The sequence below is a fragment of the Engystomops pustulosus genome, chromosome 1, assembly GCF_040894005.1.
Source record: "Engystomops pustulosus chromosome 1, aEngPut4.maternal, whole genome shotgun sequence".
NCBI lineage: Eukaryota > Metazoa > Chordata > Amphibia > Anura > Leptodactylidae > Engystomops > Engystomops pustulosus.
In genome coordinates this window covers 136,526,162-136,547,104 of record NC_092411.1, presented here as the reverse complement: position 1 = coordinate 136,547,104, position 20,943 = coordinate 136,526,162, and the positions used below count along the sequence as shown (strand labels likewise).

Below are 20,943 nucleotides of genomic sequence, written 5' to 3'. Positions count from 1 at the left end.
GACAGGGATGCCCCTTATCCCCCTTCTGTTCGCCATCTATATAGAACCTCTGGCTATTAAAATCAGGAGAGAGGAGGGCGTGGAGGCGGGGGGCTGTGGGGACTTACAAGACAAAATATGTTTATACGCGGACGATCTAGTCTTGTATTTGAGCAATTCCCCTACCTCGGTTCCCAAAGCCATTCAGGTGGTAGAAGAATATGGGGGTCTATCGGGACTGGAGATAAACTGGAACAAATCGGTGATTATGCCCCTGGACTTAGAGACTAAAGAATTGGCGAAAGAGGGTTGTGAAATACAGTGCAGGGAGAAATTTCGTTATCTTGGGGTCGAGTTATATCTGAATTTCATAAGTTGAACTTACAGCCCCTGATTGGGTCCGTGAGGGCCAAAATCAAATGCTGTACTTACTTGTGTATAAATGTAGATACGTGGATATGACATGTAATTTCATGTGATACGTGTTTTGTTGAATTTTTGCATGCATATGAAAAAGATGATGCATAATCACATTTGGAAAGAACGTTTTAGTATTGGAATAGTCACAGTAAAAAACATGGATGTAAATTTTTTTTTTTAAAGATTTTGTAAAAGGCAGAAGGTTAACCTCTAAATACTGTAAAAATTTTCACTAAAAAAAAATATATATTTTAAAGAATGCAAATTTCCGCATACTTGAGCATGCTCATTAATCCTTATTGCTCATTAATCCTCATTAATGTTATAGAATTGCAAGAAAATAGGACCTGAGTGATATCACAAGCACCACATGCTTAAGTTCGGCCAATTATAAACATACTGTCCTGATTCCTATGGATGCCTGAGTGCTGATGTCACAACCAGAAAGTGCCGCCCACTTATCTACAGCAAGGAAGAAGCCAGCAAAATGATACAGCTATGCTAAAGCTATTGTTTGTCGGTAACTTTACAATCACTTTTTAAATCTCAACATTTTAAAATTCATAAATAATTTGACTGTAATTGAACCTAAATACATGTTGGGTTCATAAATATCAGTGGAAATATTATTTCACAAAATGTATTCATACAAGTTGATGATATACAGTACATGGATAGTTAAAGTATAATAGAATAAAAAAACAACAGTTGTATACTACAGTATATACTCGAGTATAAGCCAACCCGATTATAAGCCTAGGCCCCTAATGTTGCCACTAAAAACTGGGAAAACCTATTGAGTATAAGCCAAGGATGGAAAATGCATTGGTCACAGCCTCCCGAGTACATAGCAGCCAGCACCCACAGTATATAGCAGCCAGCAGCCCCCACAGTATATATCAGCCCCCATAGTATATAGCAGCCAGCAGCCCCCACAGTATATAGCAGCCAGCAGCCCCCACAGTATATAGCAGCCCCCTGTCCCATTTTAAAAAAAAACAAAGTTAAAACTCACCTTTCCGGCGCCCCCCACAGGTCTTTTGTTCGATTCGTCTGTCAGCAGAGGCAGGTCCGTGCGGCATACTGTTCTGACGTCAGCCACCGCTGACATCAGAGTGCCAGCTGCCGGCCCACACAATATTATTGCAGCTGATGTCAGAGCCTGTGACATCGCACGGACCTGTCGCTGCTGCCGGACAGATCGAACAGAGAAGACCTGCGGGGGGCACCAGAAAGGTGACTTTTAACTTTGTTTTTTTTTTTACTTGAGTATAAGTCAAGTGTGAGTTTTTCAGAACATTTTTTGTGCTGAAAAACTTGGCTTGTACTTGAGTATATACAGTATATCCTAGAGGGGCTTCCCAAGTTAGGCAATATCCTATTGTAGTCTCTTATGCTGTAATAGGTAGTATGATCTAATTGAACAATCCCGTTTAAGAGAAGCACCGATCGTGGTGTTTATAGTTATTCCAATAACCACCAACTTCACTTACCTGTACATGTTTTGCCATCACCAGTGTATGGTGGTATACAAGTGCAAATGTAGGAGCCATTGGTATTTGAGCATGATGCATGTTTATCACAATCTGATCCAACTGCACATTCATCAACATCTTAAAATAAGCAGAATAGTTAAAAGTCACATATATAAATAATATACAAAACTAGGAAAAAATTCATAATACAGAAATAGGAGGCATTTTGTATATTGCAGCACTAATTCGGTTAAAACAGCGCCAGTGAGTTTTCTATGTTTTTATATATATAAATAAGTTAAACCTCTCAGAGTAGTTAGAGTGAGAGTTATATTCAAGCAGTGCAGTAGCTGGTCATAGCAGTAAGCCTCACATATTTGCTTGTATATTTTCTTGTTCACTAGTGTAATCAGGGTCGGCTTCAGGTTTCAGTAGGCCCCTGGGTGATAGAGCCTCAGTGGGCCCCTTTCCAGTGAACACACGTAGTAGCATTAAAAATTTAGAAATTAAAACAGTCTTCTGTTCCCTCATAAAAGTACCTAGTTTATCATACCAAACAGCCCCCTTTTGGTTATTTTATATAAATAAAACCCTCACCCCTATGGATTTACTAGATACAGCCCCTCTCACCCTCATGGATTCCTTATGTATAGCCTTTTGTCAGCCCCCAGCAGCCCTGGGCCTCGGCATTTGCCCAGGTATGCCCAGTGCTGGTGGCGACCCTGAGTGAAATATCAGTAGTTTTAGTATGTTAGGTTACTATGTTAGTCACTGACCAAAAAGTACAGGTATACTGTGGAAGTCACAAGAAGTTCTGCCATAGCTTGGGTCCTTTAAGAATAAGGGGCTTGTAGATAAAGAACAAGATAAAGAATCCTATACAGGCAGTCCCCGGGTTACATACAAGATAGGGACTGTAGGTTTGTTCTTAAGTTGAATTTGTATGTAAGTCGAAACTCTATATTTTATCATTGTAGTTCCCGACAATTTTTTTTTTTGCCCCAGTGACAATTGGAGTTTCAAATTTTTTTGCTGTAATAGGACCAAGAATTATCAATAAAGCTTCATTGCAGACAATTTTAAGCTGATTATTGCAATCTGGGACTATTTTAAAGCATCCAGAGAGCTTCACCAGAGGTCACAGTGGGCAGAGGGGTCCGTCTGTAACTATGGGTTGTCTGTAAGTCGGGTGTCCTTAAGTAGGGGACCGCCTGTACAATGAAACTTCTTTCACATGGCTACCCAATATTGCATTGAAATGTGGTCTTCTGAAAGCGGGGTTGGCTGGTAAACTTTTTATAGGCATTCAGGAAAATAAGGGATGCTTTTGTCCAATAGGTTGTCTTCTGAAGAGTTTTCTTTGTGGTAGAACATGACTTCTAAAGAAGCTACATTTATTACAAAGAAGGACAACTTTGAAATAACCTACCTAGACACGTAGGTGATGTACCATCCCAGCTTCCATTGTCTGTACAAAACATCCTCGAATCTCCAAGAAGGTAGTAGCCAATATTACACTGGTATGTGACAGTGCTTCCAGCAAAAAAGTTTTCATCAGTATTAATGCCATTTTTCAGATAAGGGGGCTTTCCACAGCTGATTCCTTAATTAAATCATTTTGGAACAAAATACCAAAACTGGCATATCATTAAAAATGAACAATAACACATAGTATGATATACTATATATACTTTACTACAGGGTGGACATTGAAGTTAACCAAATACATTTATTCAGTAATATAATCTAAATCCAAGCACATTATAAATGTTTAAGCACCAGATGGTTGCACACTCTAAAGCACCGAATACCAATTTGATGCAAAGTGGTTATTGCCTTAAAAGCAAATCTTATTTATTCCCATTATCAGACATAAATTGGAAATACTGGAACTACATCAGTTTAGCACTTAAAGAACTTAAACATACCTTAATGTCAAAGGTAGCAGTTAGAGTCTGTTCTAAATAAACATCTACTGCTCTACATTTAGAATTTATTCCACAATAATGTGTACTAAAGCTATGAGCTCCCTCTGAGCAGCCTTATGATCACTATGTAGTATTAACCTCATGATTCCCAAGATTTACTGAGATCCACTTTCCTCATCATTTCAGCAGGTATGAATATTAACCTGAAAATTCCCATCACTGCTGCTGATGTGATACTAACTTTCACAGTGTGGCAGAGTCTGGCCCCATTCTCCTAGGTTAAGGCATTCTTGTTCGGCTTTTCCAACAATCTGATAGCCAGGATCACAGTACAAGCGGACCTTGGAACCTGGTTTTCGATCACTGGCCGATACATGCAAATGAGGTGTCAAACCTTCTAAGATTGGACAGTCTAAAAGAGATTCAAATATGTAAATTATTTCTATATATTAGGGATTATAATGTTAAGAAATTGAATAGGTTACTTTAATGATCTAATTTTAATTCAGTTGGTTCATTTATAATAGATATAAAACATATTTTCCAACCAACATGTATATAAATTGCTGATCAATGCCTTCTTTATGCCATTGAAGCAGGCAATAGTTGTCATGTCTAAGGCAGCTTTTTACTAACTTAAGAAGACTAAAGCTACCATCAACAGGAGGAAATATATAGTAAATACAGTTGAAACCAGAAGTTTACCTACTCTATATATGCATGCTTCTCCCACTATCTGACATGAAATCAGAATAAACCTTTCCTGTTTTAGGTCAATTAGGATTATCAAAATAATGTATGCAAAGCCAAACCTTCACATATAATAAGATTACTTTAGGACAGCACAAGATGATGTCATGTCTTTTAAAGCTGTGGATGTGTTTGAAGGCACACCTGAAACACACTGCTTCTTTGTGTAACATCATGGAAGACTCTAAAGAAATCAGGGACGATACCAGGAATAGAATTGTGGACTTCCAAAAGTCTGGTTTTGACTTTGCCAAAAGTAATAAAATGCCTTAAAAATTCTTTCTCTCTCTTCCTTTCATTATTCAGGCATGTGGCAAATATAAATAATTTTGAAAATCCTAATTGAGCTTGATTTAATACCGAGTAGTGAGAAAAACATGCATACTGTATATGGCTTTTTATATAGTGTATGTGAAATTCTGGTTTCAACTGTATATGGTGTAATGACACATCTAGATTTAATAAAAATATGATTCAATGTTTCATAAATACTATAAATTGATGCTTTGATTAATTGACTAATATCTAGAATACTGTTCTAGATTACAAAAAAATATTAAGACAGTGGATAAATCATAATGGATGGCTACAATTATATTACCAGATAATTGGCCTTGTCCATATATCATAATTCTTAAAATGCACTATGGTGAGCTGTATGTCACAGATTGTGCACTCTCTATACAGAGATGTTGCTTACTGAACTATACTTACTTGAACAGAATATGCTCTTGTTAACTACTTTAACTTTTCCAACAACTCCTGGTAGAAAATCAGCCCAAGCTAACACATTTCCCTTTTGAAGATGATGTGGGCAGGAAGTAGCCAATAATTTAACCTTTAAAATAAAAAAAAATAGATTCACATTTTGTGTCCTATAAATGTCTGAAACCTTGTCATGTCACATGCCATGAGTGATGTACCTGTTCCATTGACAGTGGATAATCCCAAATATTTAGCTGACTGATTGATCCAACAAAAGATTCTGCAGGATTGAAACCTTCCCCCCTCTGGTCTTGTTCTTGTGCAAGGACCAAAGCACCCCCTCCTAGAACAGAAGAATAAATCAATGGAGACTCAATAACACAAAAAAATACAGTACATTGAAATTGAGGCTTATATTCCACTTACTTTAGCCTCATACTTATTACTACATGTTTCACAACTCCAATAAGCTAATACAAATTGCTTTATAAATCACTAATAAACCTTTACATTTATACCTACATTCTCTGAGTTTAGTCATGTCTCTAGAGCTCTCTGTGGAGCTGATTCCGAAGAAATTATATTACACGTATCAAGTTGTAAAAATGTTTTAATGGGTTAAATTAAGAAAACATTATTGTAACAAATTTTTGAAATAGATTTTGATGTAATAAACGTTTACACTGTTGAAATAATGTGCAGTAAGTTTAAATTCTAATGGCTTTTCATATCACTACATGATAAAAAGTATATTATCATTAGAAGGTTTTAAAAATTAGGGAAATACAATATTACACAGCAATAGCAATTTAAGAATAATGAAGCTAAAATACCCTGTAGTAAAAACTAAGTTCGTCACACAAATCACTTGGCTGTAGAACCACTTTTACAAAGCAACCACATGAAGTAATCATTTTTCCATGACTTTATCAGTCTTTCACATTTTTCTGGAGGAATTTTGGCACAAATTTGTCAAAACCCTCTGGAATGGATTCTGGCTGCAGTGTTGTGAGCTTGTTAACCACACCCTCGGCTTCTCTGCTGGAGTTATGATTGACAGCTAAGTTAATTCTTAACCTGAGCCTGAACCTGAATCCTGCCTGATCCAGAACCCTGAATTCCAGCCTGATCCAGAACCTGTACCTGAGGCTGAACCATTACCAGAGCAAGAATGTAGTCTAAACCCTGAACCTTATTCCTGAGCTGGTTCCCCGATTCTCTTTGGTCTGTTTGTTCATCTGTCTTTTTCATTCTTTATTCATTTGCCTTATGTTCTGAGCACATACTGAGAATAGGGATTGTTGACCAGTAGACCCTTACCACTAAGGTTTAGGGTTGAGGGTTAGTTTAGCCCCTGCACCCTTTTCTCTTTCCTTGCCAAATTTAATTTACAAGTTTACCTTATATAAATAAGATTTGTGGGCATTCATTTGTGTACAGCTCACTTTAGGTTGTGAAAAAAACATCACATTTTTGGGTAAAGGATATTATTTCTTATTTTTTATTCTGCTATCTTGTTGTAGACTTGCTAGTCTGCTTCAGATCATTGTTCTGATGAATAACCCAGTTTTTTGTCCAATAAGCCTTTTTTTTTCTTTTTTTTTTTTTGCCAAATGTAGTGTTGTGCATCATCACCATGGTCTTTTTCACATACGACTTTGCAAACAATAAATGGGGAGGTAACCCACTGTCTTGAATGTTCTCCACTAATGTGAATAAAATTATAAAAATCATCTTTCTTAATACTCCAGACCAGCAAACTGACAAAATTTCAAGTAATGAGGGGCATTGATTAGCTGTACCTGGCTGCTACTTACTCTGTTAAAGGGAACCTATCACCAGGAAGATAATTTTTACGTGATGACATGGTGTTGATTTCAAATATGCATTTACTGTGCATCTGAATAATTCTAGTGCTTTTTAATTTTTTTCTTTAACATTACGTTGCTCACTTTCAGCACCGTGTGGTGAGTTCAGGGGTAGGGAAGTTCAAATGGCATGAGTCGTCTTCTCCTCAATTTTTCCTACCCTCATCCTCACTCATTGCCCTCTACCTTGCTCCCTACCCTACTTAAGTCATTTAAGAATTGCCATTTAGATAAAAATACATATAAATTAAGTTTGCCACTTAAAAAAATACATATAAATGGTTTCTACAGGGGACCACTAAAATAAAACATAGTTACCTACAGCTGCCCATATTCTCCCCTCCCTTCCTTAAGAAACTTTTAGTTGTCTGAAATCATAGGCAACACTAGGAGAGGCAACACATTGAACCGTTCAGCATACTCTCCTAGCATTCTAGTAAAGAAAGTTTCAGGAAAGTCTGTAAAAGAGCCACAGATGAGCAGTACTATGTTTACCATCTAAACATAGTAATGGAATACCTTTTCAAGGATTAATTTTGTGTTTACTATGTGATATTAGTTTGGAATACTATCCAAAAGTCTGTAACCTACCAGGTATATGTTCTCCCACTGATAATCCTTTTCCATGATCAGAGAGTTTTCCATCAATATAGACTTTCCAAGATCCATCGGTACTTGTCCATGTGACAACAATGTGATGCCATTTACCATCATTTACAGAGGGGCAATCGGTTATTCTCTCTTTGCCATTAATATAAAGTACCCATCTGTAGAAAAGAAAAGGTTATAGAATGGACAATGTAAATGTGCGCTCCTGCAATTTATCAATTTATTGACTATAATATCTTTTATCTTTTAATTTTAAATAATAAGTCAAAATTACCATTTTTGTTCAATGGGATGTCGTGATGCAGAAGGTCCCCTCTCTTTGTCTAACTACTTATATTCTGTGGTCACTATAGGCGAAGGCATCTAATAAATTAGACCTAAGGGATTTTTATCTAATGTGGTGCCATTATTTTGACATACAGTCATGGCCATACGTTTTGAGAATGACACAAATATTATATTTTCACATGATCTGTTGCCCTCTGATTTTTATGTGTGTTTATCAGATGTTTTTATCACATTCAGAAATACAAGTGCAATCATATTATGAGTAACAAAAGCTTTTATTGACAGTTAGAATGAGTTAATGCAGCAAGTCAATATTTGCAGTGTTGACCCTTCTTCTTCAGGACCTCTACAATTCTCCCTGGCAGCTCTCAATCAACTTCTGGACCAAATCCTGACTGATAGCCGTCCATTCTTGCACAATCAATGCTTGCATTTTGTCACAATTTCTTGGTTTTTGTTTGTCCGCCCGTCTCTTGATGATTGACCACAAGTTCTCAATGGGATTAAAGGAAACAGGGAGGTACGCCGTGTGCACGGCTCTCCTTCACTTCCTATGTAGCCGCGTGCACGGTCGTGCGCATGGGGCACCGAGCGCGTACCTCCCTGCGCCGAAGCAGCTTCGGCCATAAAGTTTAAAAAGTGTTTTAAACCGCGATACTGCGGTTTAAAACACTAACAAAACTAAGCTCCGGCACCAGCTCACCCTGAGCTGGTGCTCGGTAGTTCCCCCTTATACCTGCCACTTCAAGTGGTAGGTTTCCTTTAAGATCTGGGGAGTTTCCAGACCATGGGCCCAAAACCTCTATGTTTTGTTCCCTGAGCCATTTAGTTATCACCTTTGCTTTATGGCAAGGTGCTCCATCATGCTGGAAAAGGCATTGTTGATCACCAAACTGCTCTTGGACGGTTGGGAGAAGTTGCTCTTGTAGGACATTCTGGTACCATTCTTTATTCATGGATGTGTGAGAAAGCCGATTCCCTTGGCTGAGAAGCAACCCCACACATGAATGGTTGCTGGATGCTTTACAGTTGGGAAGAGACAAGACTTGTGGTATTGCTCACCTTGTCTTCTCCGAACAAGCTGTTTTCCAGATGTTCCAAACAATCGGAAAAGGGGATTCATCAGAGAAAATGACTTTACCCCAGTCCTGAGCAGTCCACTCCATGTACCTTTTGCAGAATATCAATCTGTCCCTGATGTTTTTTTCTGGAGAGAGGTGGCTTCTTTGCCGCCCTCCTTGACACCAGGCCTTACTTCAAGAGTGACTTGTTGACTGAGGTGCAATCTTTTGAGCTGCGATACTCTTCCCTGTTAGGCCAGTTTTGTGCAGTGCAATGATGACTGCATGTGTTTCTTTAGAGATGACCATGGTTAACAGAAGAGAAACAATGATGCCAAGCACCAGCCTCCTTTTAAACTGTCCAGTGGTGTGATTCTTACGTATTCATGACAGATTGATCTCCAGCCCTGTCCTCATCAACACTCACACCTGTGTTAATGGAGCAATCACTGAAACAATGTTAGCTGCTCCTTTTAAGGCAGGTCTGCAATGAAGTTGAAATGTGTTTTGGGGGAAAAAGTTCATTTTCTAGGCAAATATTGAATTTGCAATTAATTGCTGTTAAGCTGATCACTCTTTATAACATTCTGGAGTATATACAAATTGCCATTATAAAACCTGATGCAGTAGACTTTGTAAAAATTAACATTTGTATCACTCAAAAAACTTATGGCCATGACTTAAACTGTACTGAGATTTGTGGCAAGTCACATCTATTAACCTCTTAGCGCTCTGCGCCGTAGCTGTACTGCACTGAGTCCCTTGAATAGCGCTCAGCGCAGTACAGCTACTGCACAGAGACAATGCCGGTTCAGCGCTGCACAGCAGCCGAACCGGCATCGTTAGCCGCAGGATTTCAGCGGTAATTTACCGCTGACATCCCCGGCTAACACCGGCGGTCGGAGTGGGCTCCGATCGCGGGTGTTTAACCCGTTAAATGCCGCGGTCAACGCGACCGCGGCATTTAACATGCCTTCGGGGGTCTTTACCCCACGATCGCGCCCCCCTCCCCCCCGCACCGTTTTCGCTGTTTTGGCACCTCTGGGGTCCGACCGGGACCCCAGAGAAGCCTGGAGGGATTGCCTTTAAGATGGCGTCTGTGACGTCATCTTAAAGGCAAAGTGTCAGCCTATGCATCTGCATAGGCTGGCAATGCTAATACTCTGCAATACATTAGTATTGCAGAGTATTATCAAGAACAAGCAATCAGATGATTGCATGTTCATATCCCATGGTGGATCATGTAAAAAAATGTAAAAAAAAATGTTTTTCAATAAAAAATTACTTTATAAATCACTAAAAAGGCCCATAAGCCCCAAAACATATAAATAGACATATAACGCTCAAAAAAGTCTAAATCATAACACAAACCCCACATATATGGTATCACCGCATCCGTAACAATCCATAGAATAAAACTAAATAACTATTGAATCCATATGATGAACGCCGTAAAAAAAAACGTTAAAAACCCGCCAAAAATTATGATTTTTACCTATTATATCCCACTAAAAATGCTATAAAAAGTGATCAACAAAACATATGTACTCCAGAATGATACTGTTGCAAAGAACAACATGTCCCGCAAAAAACAAGCCATCAACCAGCTCTGTAGCCAAAAACGTAACAATGTTATGCCACTTGGAAGACGGCGATGCAAAAATGATAGATTTTTCCCCACATTAGGGTTTTATTTGGCAAATTTAGTAAAACATAAGAAAAAATATTCATGTCTGGTATCCCCGTAATCGTATCGACCCATAGAATAAAGATAACATGATTATTAGGCTATACGGTGAACACGGAAAAAAAAAAGTAAAAAATCCAGTACAGAATTGATGCTTTTCTACTCATGACCTCAAAAAAAGTTCCTAAATTTTCAACAATAGGTGATACCAACCCCAAAATGGTAACACTGGAAAAAGCATCTTAACCCGCAAAAAAAATGCCGTCACATGGGCCAAATAACGGAAAAGTGAAATTTTTATAGCCTTCAAAAGGGGGCAATGAGAAAACTAAAATCCTGGCAGCTGCAGGGTGCTCCTTCCCTTCTGCGCCTCGCTATGCCCCCATAACACAACGGCCACGTGTGGGGGGTCTCTGTACTCAGGAGAAATTGTAGAACAAATTTTATGGTGAGTTTTCTCTTTTTATCTTTTGGAAATGTGTAAATTTTAGGGCTAAATGAACGTATAACCGACAAAATTTGACCATTCTAAATTTCACCGCCATTTTGATTCAATTACTATGAAGATCTCAAGCGGTTAACAATCTTTATAAATGCTGTTTCTGATAGTTGTAGGGGTGCAGATTTGAAAATGGGTTGGTTATATAGGGGGTTTTTGTTGCTAAATATGTAAAATTTGATTTCAAACAGTATTTATCCCCAAAATAGTCAATTCTGAAAATACGGAAAATCGCTATTCGATTTGTAGGCCGCGTGACGTCAAAATAAATTATCCAAACATTTAAAAAATTATGAAAAAGTAGACAAATGGGAAATGTTATTCTGCAGGTTATTTAGGTGGTATATCGATCTGCCTGAAAACGCAAATGGCAAATTTTTCTAAAAATTCATCATTTTTTTCTTTTTTTTGTAAACAAACGCAAAACTTATCAGCCAAAATTTACCACTAAAATGAAGTACAACATGTGGGGAAAAAACAATCTCAGAATCGCTTTGATAAGTAACAGTGTTCAAAAGTTATAACCATATAAAGAGACGCAGGTCAGAATCTAAAAAATGGGACTGAGCCTTAGGGTGAAGACACACTTGGCGTTTTTAGGCCGTTTTTGGGCCGTTTTTAGTTAGTGCGTTTTCACATCGTTAAAAACGCATGCGTTTTTTGAAAACACATGCGTTTTTGACAGGTTTGACCAATTATCTTAATTCAAACTGGTCAAAAACGCATGCGTTTTTTTAACGCATGCGGTTTTAACGATGTGAAAACGCACTAACTAAAAACGGCCCAAAAACGGCCTAAAAACGCCATGTGTGTCTTCCCCCTTAAGCTGTAAAATGGCTGCGTCCTTAAGGGGTTAAATAAGTATTAGAAAATATTATGTTCCAGGATAATTGTTAGTAGAAAAGACAGACACTGAAAGAAATGCTCACAGAATAACAAAATCTATTCCATTTTCTAAAAATGCTGTTTTCTGCAAAACAGTTTAATGAAAGCTTCACAGGCTAAATTTAGAGTGAAACCATGACCAAAGCATTTATCACAGGCTTGTGCTGATGAGCAAAAAGCTGTACTGTGATTTTCTATAAAGAAGTGATATACTTTTTAGAGCAGTTTAACACGTACATAAGGATTTGTGTTTGGTAAAGTTTTGTATACTTTAGTTACCCATTATAGTCTGTGAGAAGGAATGCATTGTCAATGCCATTACCAATGGCATAAGATATTGGTGTTCCATAATTGGTGACATCTGAGGATTTCATCCAGAAGGCACAGGTGATTCCACTTAGTGTTGGTAAAATGTTATCAAGCATGACATAGCTATAGATAGCAGAGACTTCAAACTCCAGGTTAAATCCAGAGGACTGTTCTGCAGCAAACATAAACATCTTCACATTTCCATTGCAAAACCATAAATGATAAATACTCAATTAACACAATTATGCAACTTTTCATTAAAAGGTTCAAAAAAAGAGGATTTTGTGGAGCAGAGAATACAGAGAAAACATGAGAGTTCATACATAAACTTAAAGCAGTCTGATCCCCACTTAAAGAGGTATTCCCGTTATAAACAAAAATGCAGCATTTCAAATCGTCCCCCCCCCCACCCTTGGGAAACATGTGACCTGTTCAAATATATGAATAACTCCCCACACTCGGGATTGGCTGTAGAGGAGCAGGGGGCGTCGCTAAGCCAAGTAATGGGTGTTTTCATATATTTGAAAAGGTCACATGGAGAAGCTGAATCCCAAGGGTGGGGGAGAACTGCTCCTTTCCAGCTCCTCCCAAAAGGCAACTGCCACACAGCACACAGCAGATGCTAATGAAAGGTACAATATAACATATATTTTTTTCTGTAAAAACAATTTTAAATACAAAAACACTTTGGCAGTGTATGGACTATGCTCTGTGGGGACTGGGGGAGTACTAAAAATGGGTCTCCTGGTGACAGGTTCCCTTTAATGTCAAGTAACAGGTGTGGCCTTACTGTACTGCCATGTTTAGCAAAATTGTATTAACACCTTAATAAAATAATTTGCTCCTGTACTTTAAATGTCAGTTAAGACTATATAGAGCGGACTCAAGGCCTGAGCCCGCTCCATACAAAGTGGATGTTAGCTGCATTATGCAGCTAACACCCATAGCTGACACCCGGCTGGCACTGATAGTGGGTGTTAACCCTTTAAAGAGGACCTTTTACCACCTCACATTTGTGGATTAGCATACCATTATGCAGGGGCTGCTACACAGATTCAGGAGCATTTTGGATTTATTCATTTTGCATTTATGTTTGCCTTACATTTGTGGGTATGCGGCATTTGCGGCATTATGCGGCATCTGTGCTTACGTTTATACTGTGTTTGCATCCCGTTCACATTGCAATTTGTAACAGTGCATTTTTGCAAACCTGGTGTAAACGCAATGTTAACAGAATACCAGTGGAAAATGTGTGAACATAGAGAAAAATCATAGCTCACTACGGACATTATGCGAGAAGATTAGCATAACACAAGCCTCCACCTCTAGCCCCAGCTCCTCCTCTCTGACCAAACACAGATTATAATGATCAGAATTCTAGACTTATAACTCTGCAACCGCGGGAGCTAGAAAGAAAATTCAAAGTGCTCCGGAATCTGTGTAGCCGTCACTACAGAATGGTATGCTAATCTCCACATGTGTGAGGGGGTGAAATGCCTTTTTTAAGTGTTGCCATCAAACATGATGATGGTGATGTCATCCTTGATCCGGCAGGCACCTCTGGTATAGAATACCGCCACTAGACTGCTATGGAGAAAATAAGTGCTCTTACATCTCTATACTCAGAAACAAACAAAAAAATTTAATGTAAAAACTTGAGCATTTTCAAGGGGTTAAGTCTTATGTTACTAATTCATTTGGGTAATACCTGTTTCACACCTGCTTCCCGAAAATCCAGGTGCACATTTACAAGTGTAAGAATTGATGCCATCAGTACATTTAGCCTGGTTAAGGCAGGGGTTAGATTCACATTCATTGACATTGATTTCACATAGCTTTCCAATAAAGCCATCTTTACATGTACATCTAGAGTCAAAAGTTAAAGACACAATATAAATTAAAAAAAAAAATTTGGACAGTATATTGGCATGAGACGATGAACACAGGGAGAAGCACTAGTTTTTCATTACATTTTCGTTACTAAGTCAAATGTTTCAGTATACAATGGGATTACAAATCATTTAGATTATGGATCCTGTCTGCACAGTAATGTCAGGTGCAACATGTACAGTACTTATTACCAGCATGTTCCGGCATGTGTGTGAACCCTCCTGATGGGTAGTGATTTACCAATGATGATTACCATATTTACTCGAGTATAAGCCGACCAGAGTGCAAGCCGGAAAAAAATGGGAAAACCTATTGACTCAACTATAAGCCAAGGACGGGAAATGCATTGGTCACAGCCCCCCCCTCACCCAGTATATAGCCAGCAAGCCCCCAGCAGTATATAGCCAGCCAGCTCCCAGTAGTATATAGCGAGACTGCCCCCTGTAGTATACAGCCAGCCTACCCCCAAGTAGTATACAACCAGTCTGCCCTCTGTAGTATATAGCCAGCCTGCCCCATATAGTATACATAATATATTTTTTTATTGCGTTGTATATAAGTTGAGGTGAGGTTTTTCAGAACATTTTTTGTACTGAAAAACTGGGCTTATACACGAGTATATACGGTATGTCAATTTTGACTAAAGTTGTAAGCATGAACATTGTGATCTCGGGTCAACATTTGGGTGCATTTAATGTGTATTGTTCTGTCACAGCATTAATAAAACCTGTGGTGGGACCCTGGAGCAATAGAAGAAGGTGGCTTGGTAACAAAATTGTGTAGGTTTACTGAACACCTACACAACTAATAACTTTATAGCATTAAAGCTCTGGAGCACAGTGGACTTATTCCCACCAGGCTCCCTCAGCACTTCTCCCCTCCTTCTGTTAAGCCAGAGCATGAAGGGGCTCTGGTAACGTCCCCTAAAACACCCTTCTAGCTCATTTTAAAAGTTGATTTTAGAAGGAAGGATGCCATGGGTACCAAATATAAGAAGATTACCACAGTAACAATGTCTGGTTCTATGGGTAAATGTTCCTGGTTTATTATGCTGGATCTTGATGGTAGATGTCCTTTAAACCAGCACATGAAGAGCGCTTCTAGGCTTTCACATAATGATCCTGGCACAGATTTTATGGGACTGTTTATATGTGTCCTTTCATACAATGTACTATTCACACATCATTGTCTATTATGGCTTGCCTTGACTACATTCATAAATACAATGATAATTTTCTCTTCTAGGGATGAAACTCTATTCAGCAGTGATTTTTATTATTTTTTTTTATCACCTGAAGCTGTTAATTCCATCAGTGCAGAAGGCTCCATTCTTACAAGGTTCACTTTGACAATCATCAATATTTTGTTCGCATTGTTTGCCGGTATATCCAGTGGGGCACACACATTGAAAATCTCCTTTCAGATCTTTACATTCTCCATTATTTACACACGGCTTTGACAAACATTCATCTATTTCTATTTCACAGTTTGTACCTAAAAAATGAAGAGAAGAAACCAGTTTAACAGACAAATAATTTATGTTTTTAAGTTGAACATAGCAACTGGTGTCTAAGACTGCCACCAATATATTATATTTAGGAGAACCCATCACTCACCAAGCACAAGCTATTGTGTACTCTTTACCTGTGACTTGTAATATACTATCTGTAACAGATGCAACATGGAGGAAGGTGCCTTCTAGTGTCTGTACACTATAGTATGATTTAAAGGAACTGTAAGATGTAGATATATGGAATATACTCTTGGCTTTGTGTATTAACTGGGTATTTAGAACTTTGCTTGTATTTTGTGCCACTAGACTTCTTTTAAGCAAATATTCATAATTGGAAATGGAATGAACAATAATGGCTAAAACTTGGTATTATTGCTGTTTATTTAGTACAATTTCTTTTTTTGCACAAATAAGACTAGTTAATATATCTCAAAAACCTTCCTCCATAACCTTATTGGAAAGCATATTTATTGTATTATTAATGACACTTACAGTCCAAAAAGGGGAATTTCCAAAAGACTTGCCATAATTAAAGAAAAAAATGTAAAGAATGGAGGTTTAACATGACAGACTCTTTGAACATGTTGAACATGGATGTCTTTCTTGAGAGCAAAATTATCCTGAGTTATGGGGAAAAACATGTCTAATTCTTAAAGGTTGGACTTGCAACTTTTTCCAACCTTATGTACTATGAGTTAAAAATCCCTTTAATCCCATTGAAATCAAAGTAAATTTTATGTAATTTGTTACGGTCAGTTAGGCAGGTATCTGTTATCCATGTGCTTTTCAAATGGAGAAAAAGTACAGCTGCCCAAAAAAGATATGCATAATGGATACCTGCCTAAACTGAACATAATGCATAACTTAAAATTTATATTGGTGTCAATGGGATTTTTAGTTGACTTGTTAAGCTTCTGTTCTTAACTTGTTTAAATGGAGGTAGGGAATGGAAGTTTTAACAGTAGTGAAAGAAAGTATCCTGATAACAGCAACAAAAATAATATAGGAAGAAGCATGGAGCTTAGAAGAAATGAGAAGGGCGCATTACTTGAATCCAAGGTAAACAAAACTGCTTGATGCCGTGATAATACATGGGTATGCAACAGCTTCTTGCCTTTTCCCATGTGATTGGCCATCTCCGGCTTGCATTGTATAGGATAGAACCTTGCATTGCCCTGCATTCTGACTGTAGAAAACAATAGCAGTAACATAAAGAGCTGTTTTTATCTCTGCTGATCATAACAGTACATAAAGAATACTTCATGTAATCCAAGGTCATTTGAAGCATGCAATATCATCTAAAAAGTAGCCTTTTAGCAGGCAATGCCATGGGATCATAATAACTATCTTCTCAGATACTGAGGTGGATTAATGCTGAGAGCAGACAATAGACATCTGCAGTGAGCCATGGTGCTGAGAAAATTGGCATTTACTGTTCTCTGCAGGTGCCTAAGACAGAACGCTGAGGCAGGCTAGATCTGCAGGATGTTATTCTTTTTTTATCCTTTCTTATCTTGAAAAAAATCTAAAAGATTAACTCGCTTATGATTGTTTATGAAAGTTGAAGATATTGTGCATAGACAGCAATACCAATGTAAAAGTAGTTTTGTAGAAAAGCAACTGCCCAGGAATAAAAGTAGTCTGATATTAACCAAGGTGACCTGGTTAATGTCCTCATCAGCTGGATGCCTTCGGTTTTAGACATAATATATGCAAAACATCCCATTGCCATTGTGGGAGGTAATAACAGGTTGTGTTCCTATTAAGTATGAAAAGAAATCTAGCAGCATATGATGATCCTTTCTGCTACTATAATGCAAGCGATGGGTTAAACAAAGATTTGTGGCGTTCTTGAAATGTTCTATAAAATGTGAATATTATCGTTTAAGAGGGAAACTTTAGTTTAATATCCCTCTTTAGCGTAATGTGAAGATTCCTCTGTAGAAACAACTATTGCACAAATGACTGAAAATAGGCTTATGTTTGCTATGTACATCCTTTTGGTGCCTTCAAGCAACATTCAAAGTGTACATTACAATAAAAATCTGCTAAATAGATATTATCGAGACTTGTTTTAAAATGTTTTATACTGTACCAACCATTTTTATACATCTGTAATTAGAAGCTAACCAATGTGTCCATAACCATATAATGTACTTCACCTAGCACATAAGTCTATACATGTGTCCTTAGTTTGATTCAACATGTACAGTACACAACAATTTCAATATTCAATATTACCTGATGGTAGATGACTATTACGTACCTCCCAGTCCCATCAACATTTGTTCCAAGCTTCATTTCTTATATCTTTGCATGTCCGCATTTATGTAAAATCTATGTCTATTAGATATGCAAATTAGCTTGTTAGCCTGAGCACCATCAGGCTCCACTGTAATATAATTTATGCTTGCGTCAGGGACATGCCAGCCGCATTCTGAGAGACGGTGAGATTTGAAAGAGCCGCTGACATCATCAGCTCTCAGAATGCGGTTGGCACTATATTATGATGGAGTCTGATGGTGCTCTGCAGAGCACCACAGGCTCATTTGCATATATTATGAATTAATTTTTTTACAGTAATGAGGCCATGTAAAGATATTAGAAATGAAGTCAAGTGAGACACTTCTTAAATACCTGTGTAATCAGTTTGCACCTAAAAGAATGTGCAAAATCTGACAGAAAACTGGCGTACATCCCTTAGTAAATGAGCTCCAATGTCTATTTGCGGCTGCTATCTGCCATACTTTCATTGCTATACAGCAAGCTTCTTATCTTCCGTACTATATGCAATTACTGTCATCAAAAGAAACCTTTTGGAGGTGTCAAGTTTTCCGAGTTTGACAACTGTCCCTTTCAAAATTAACTCGGTGAAGGGCTGACTACCATCCTCAGCATCAGATGGTTCTTTACCCTGTGTAGCTGCCATGCACCCTAGCCCCAGGCCTAGCGTCCTTTAAAGTCAATAGGAATGGCCAGTACACAAAGCACATCCTTCTTCTGGGTCAAAATACCTGATCAGTTAAGCCCCAACTGTCACCCATCAATATGATATTAATATTAATTAGTGTGTTTTCACATTCATATTTTTAGATGGAGTTTTTGAAGCTAAAACAAGGTGTTTCTGCCCAGAACACAGAAAGAACAGTTTCCAATTAAAATAAAAAATATGCCATACTTATCTGGTATATGCTAAACATTTTCAGATATCTATATTGTCAAAGAACATTTAGACCACACTTTCATAGTATTTTATGATGTTTTAAGTTGCTAAAATTGGGATGTGGAGGAATAATGGTAGAGCATTTATACTAGACTGGCCCGAATATGAGACCCCAGTTCAAAAGTTGAAATTTAAAAATGAAGCTGAACACACCATAATATCTGACATTTTCCAGTATATCACAAGCCTCCATAGGTTTGACATTTCTATAAACATTATGAGCAGCAGAAATATAAATAAAATAAAACTTCTACCCAAAATTGCAATAACAGCCATAAATGCTGCTATGGGGTCTGCAGTCCAAGGGGACCCAAGCTGGAAAGCCTAATGTATTAATGATCATGCTAAGCCACTTACTGCTATGAACATAGCAAAAATTGATTTCCACATCGTGATCCCCAGAAATAAGTGATTTATCCATAGATAATACAAACCTTGTGCAGGTACACTCGTTATTTTGGGACCAAAAAATACAGTTTGCCTCACGAAAGTGCAGTGTACGGCAGATTATGCTGCTGTACCATTATTTCTTGGGGGTCTGGATTTTATGGCTTTCACTGAGCACCCCAAATTACTTTATTCTTTGGGGTGAGTACAATCGTGGAGATAAAAAATTTATATAGGTTTTATAATGTTTCCATACATTTACAAAAATTAATCACTGGTTTTATTAATCACTTTTTTTATGTTGTTTTGATGCCTGGTGATACTGGGTTTTTAATGCATATGCATTAGGTTGCTGTTTTTCGTATTTCTCACTTATATCTACCATTTGAGAGTGTGAGGAAAAAAAAGGGTTATTACCCACATTCGTATCTTTTGCTACTGCTTGACTTTTATATTCAGATCCCCGGGGCAACCAAAATTGTATACACTAGGACTGATAGAGACAGGTTGGTACTATAACTGTGAAATGCTGTATTTTTGTTAATAACAGTGAATCAGAGAATGTGTTATTTTATTAACCTGAGTATATTTATGAATCTAGTCTCAATGGGAATACCCCTTTAAGTATGTAGTTTCAAAAAAGAGAACATTCCCATAATGTGTCTATATCAGTCTGTCTGTCACATTTCATCAGATTGTAGATTTTCCTTTTAGTCACATTTATTCAACTTTTTGAATTTCGCAAAAAGTATTGTCACTGTAATAGAACATTTTAATTCTTCTTTTAAGAGATTAAACATCCATAACCTTTCCATTTGAAATCTATGTGGAGATCATACATGCTACATGTTCTAAAGAGAAATAAAAGATACAGACTTATCAGGCAGCTGCTTATTTCCCTAGGAACAAAAAGTGTAAAATCCAACTACGTGATCCTCATCCATCCCCAATTCTGCTGCTGGGAGAGAATTGAACCTCATACATGGAAGATGGTTGCCTAGTCTTGCTAAATAGATTGTATGTAAACAGAAAGCACATAAAGTTTCAAAAAAATTAGTGAACCATTGGCAATTTGTGCATTTCCATATTGTACCTCAGTTTGGGCACTACATCTAGGAAAGAACACCTCTATAGATTGTCATGTTATAGAAAATATATTTTTCGGAAATGCTATTATAACAACCCTGTCTAAAACAGGCATTATACGGTGCTGGAAATCAGTACACAGTTGCAGTTGCAAACACAAATGCAAGTTTTAAGCTAGAACATGCAAAAAGAAGTCATGTGTCAACACAATCCAGAAATATTACAGAAAATGACCAGCACTCCTTTATTGACTTGGATGAGAATTGCTTCAATCTATTTTTTTTACTGTTTTTATTACAGGTGTAATATTCATGTCAATAAAACTGCATTTATAACTTTTTCATAGGAAGTAAGGTGTGGTGGACTATAACTTTTTCATAG

At 37.6% G+C, this 20,943-nt stretch overlaps 1 protein-coding gene across 4 annotated transcripts in view; it reads right to left on the bottom strand.

Moving 5' to 3' along the window:
• The window catches only part of SVEP1 (sushi, von Willebrand factor type A, EGF and pentraxin domain containing 1), a 238,977-nt gene that overhangs the window by 79,041 nt on the left and 138,993 nt on the right, over window positions 1-20,943 (bottom strand). For all 4 annotated transcript variants that reach the window (XM_072154359.1, XM_072154368.1, XM_072154377.1 and 1 more), the window contains exons 24-32: window positions 15,646-15,847; window positions 14,172-14,329; window positions 12,434-12,635; window positions 7,717-7,892; window positions 5,476-5,600; window positions 5,267-5,390; window positions 4,044-4,214; window positions 3,304-3,477; window positions 1,893-2,012 (exon numbers count right to left, since the gene is read on the bottom strand). In XM_072154359.1, the coding sequence (XP_072010460.1) occupies window positions 1,893-2,012; window positions 3,304-3,477; window positions 4,044-4,214; window positions 5,267-5,390; window positions 5,476-5,600; window positions 7,717-7,892; window positions 12,434-12,635; window positions 14,172-14,329; window positions 15,646-15,847 (1,452 nt within the window). The remainder of the gene's footprint in view (window positions 1-1,892; window positions 2,013-3,303; window positions 3,478-4,043; window positions 4,215-5,266; window positions 5,391-5,475; window positions 5,601-7,716; window positions 7,893-12,433; window positions 12,636-14,171; window positions 14,330-15,645; window positions 15,848-20,943) is intronic.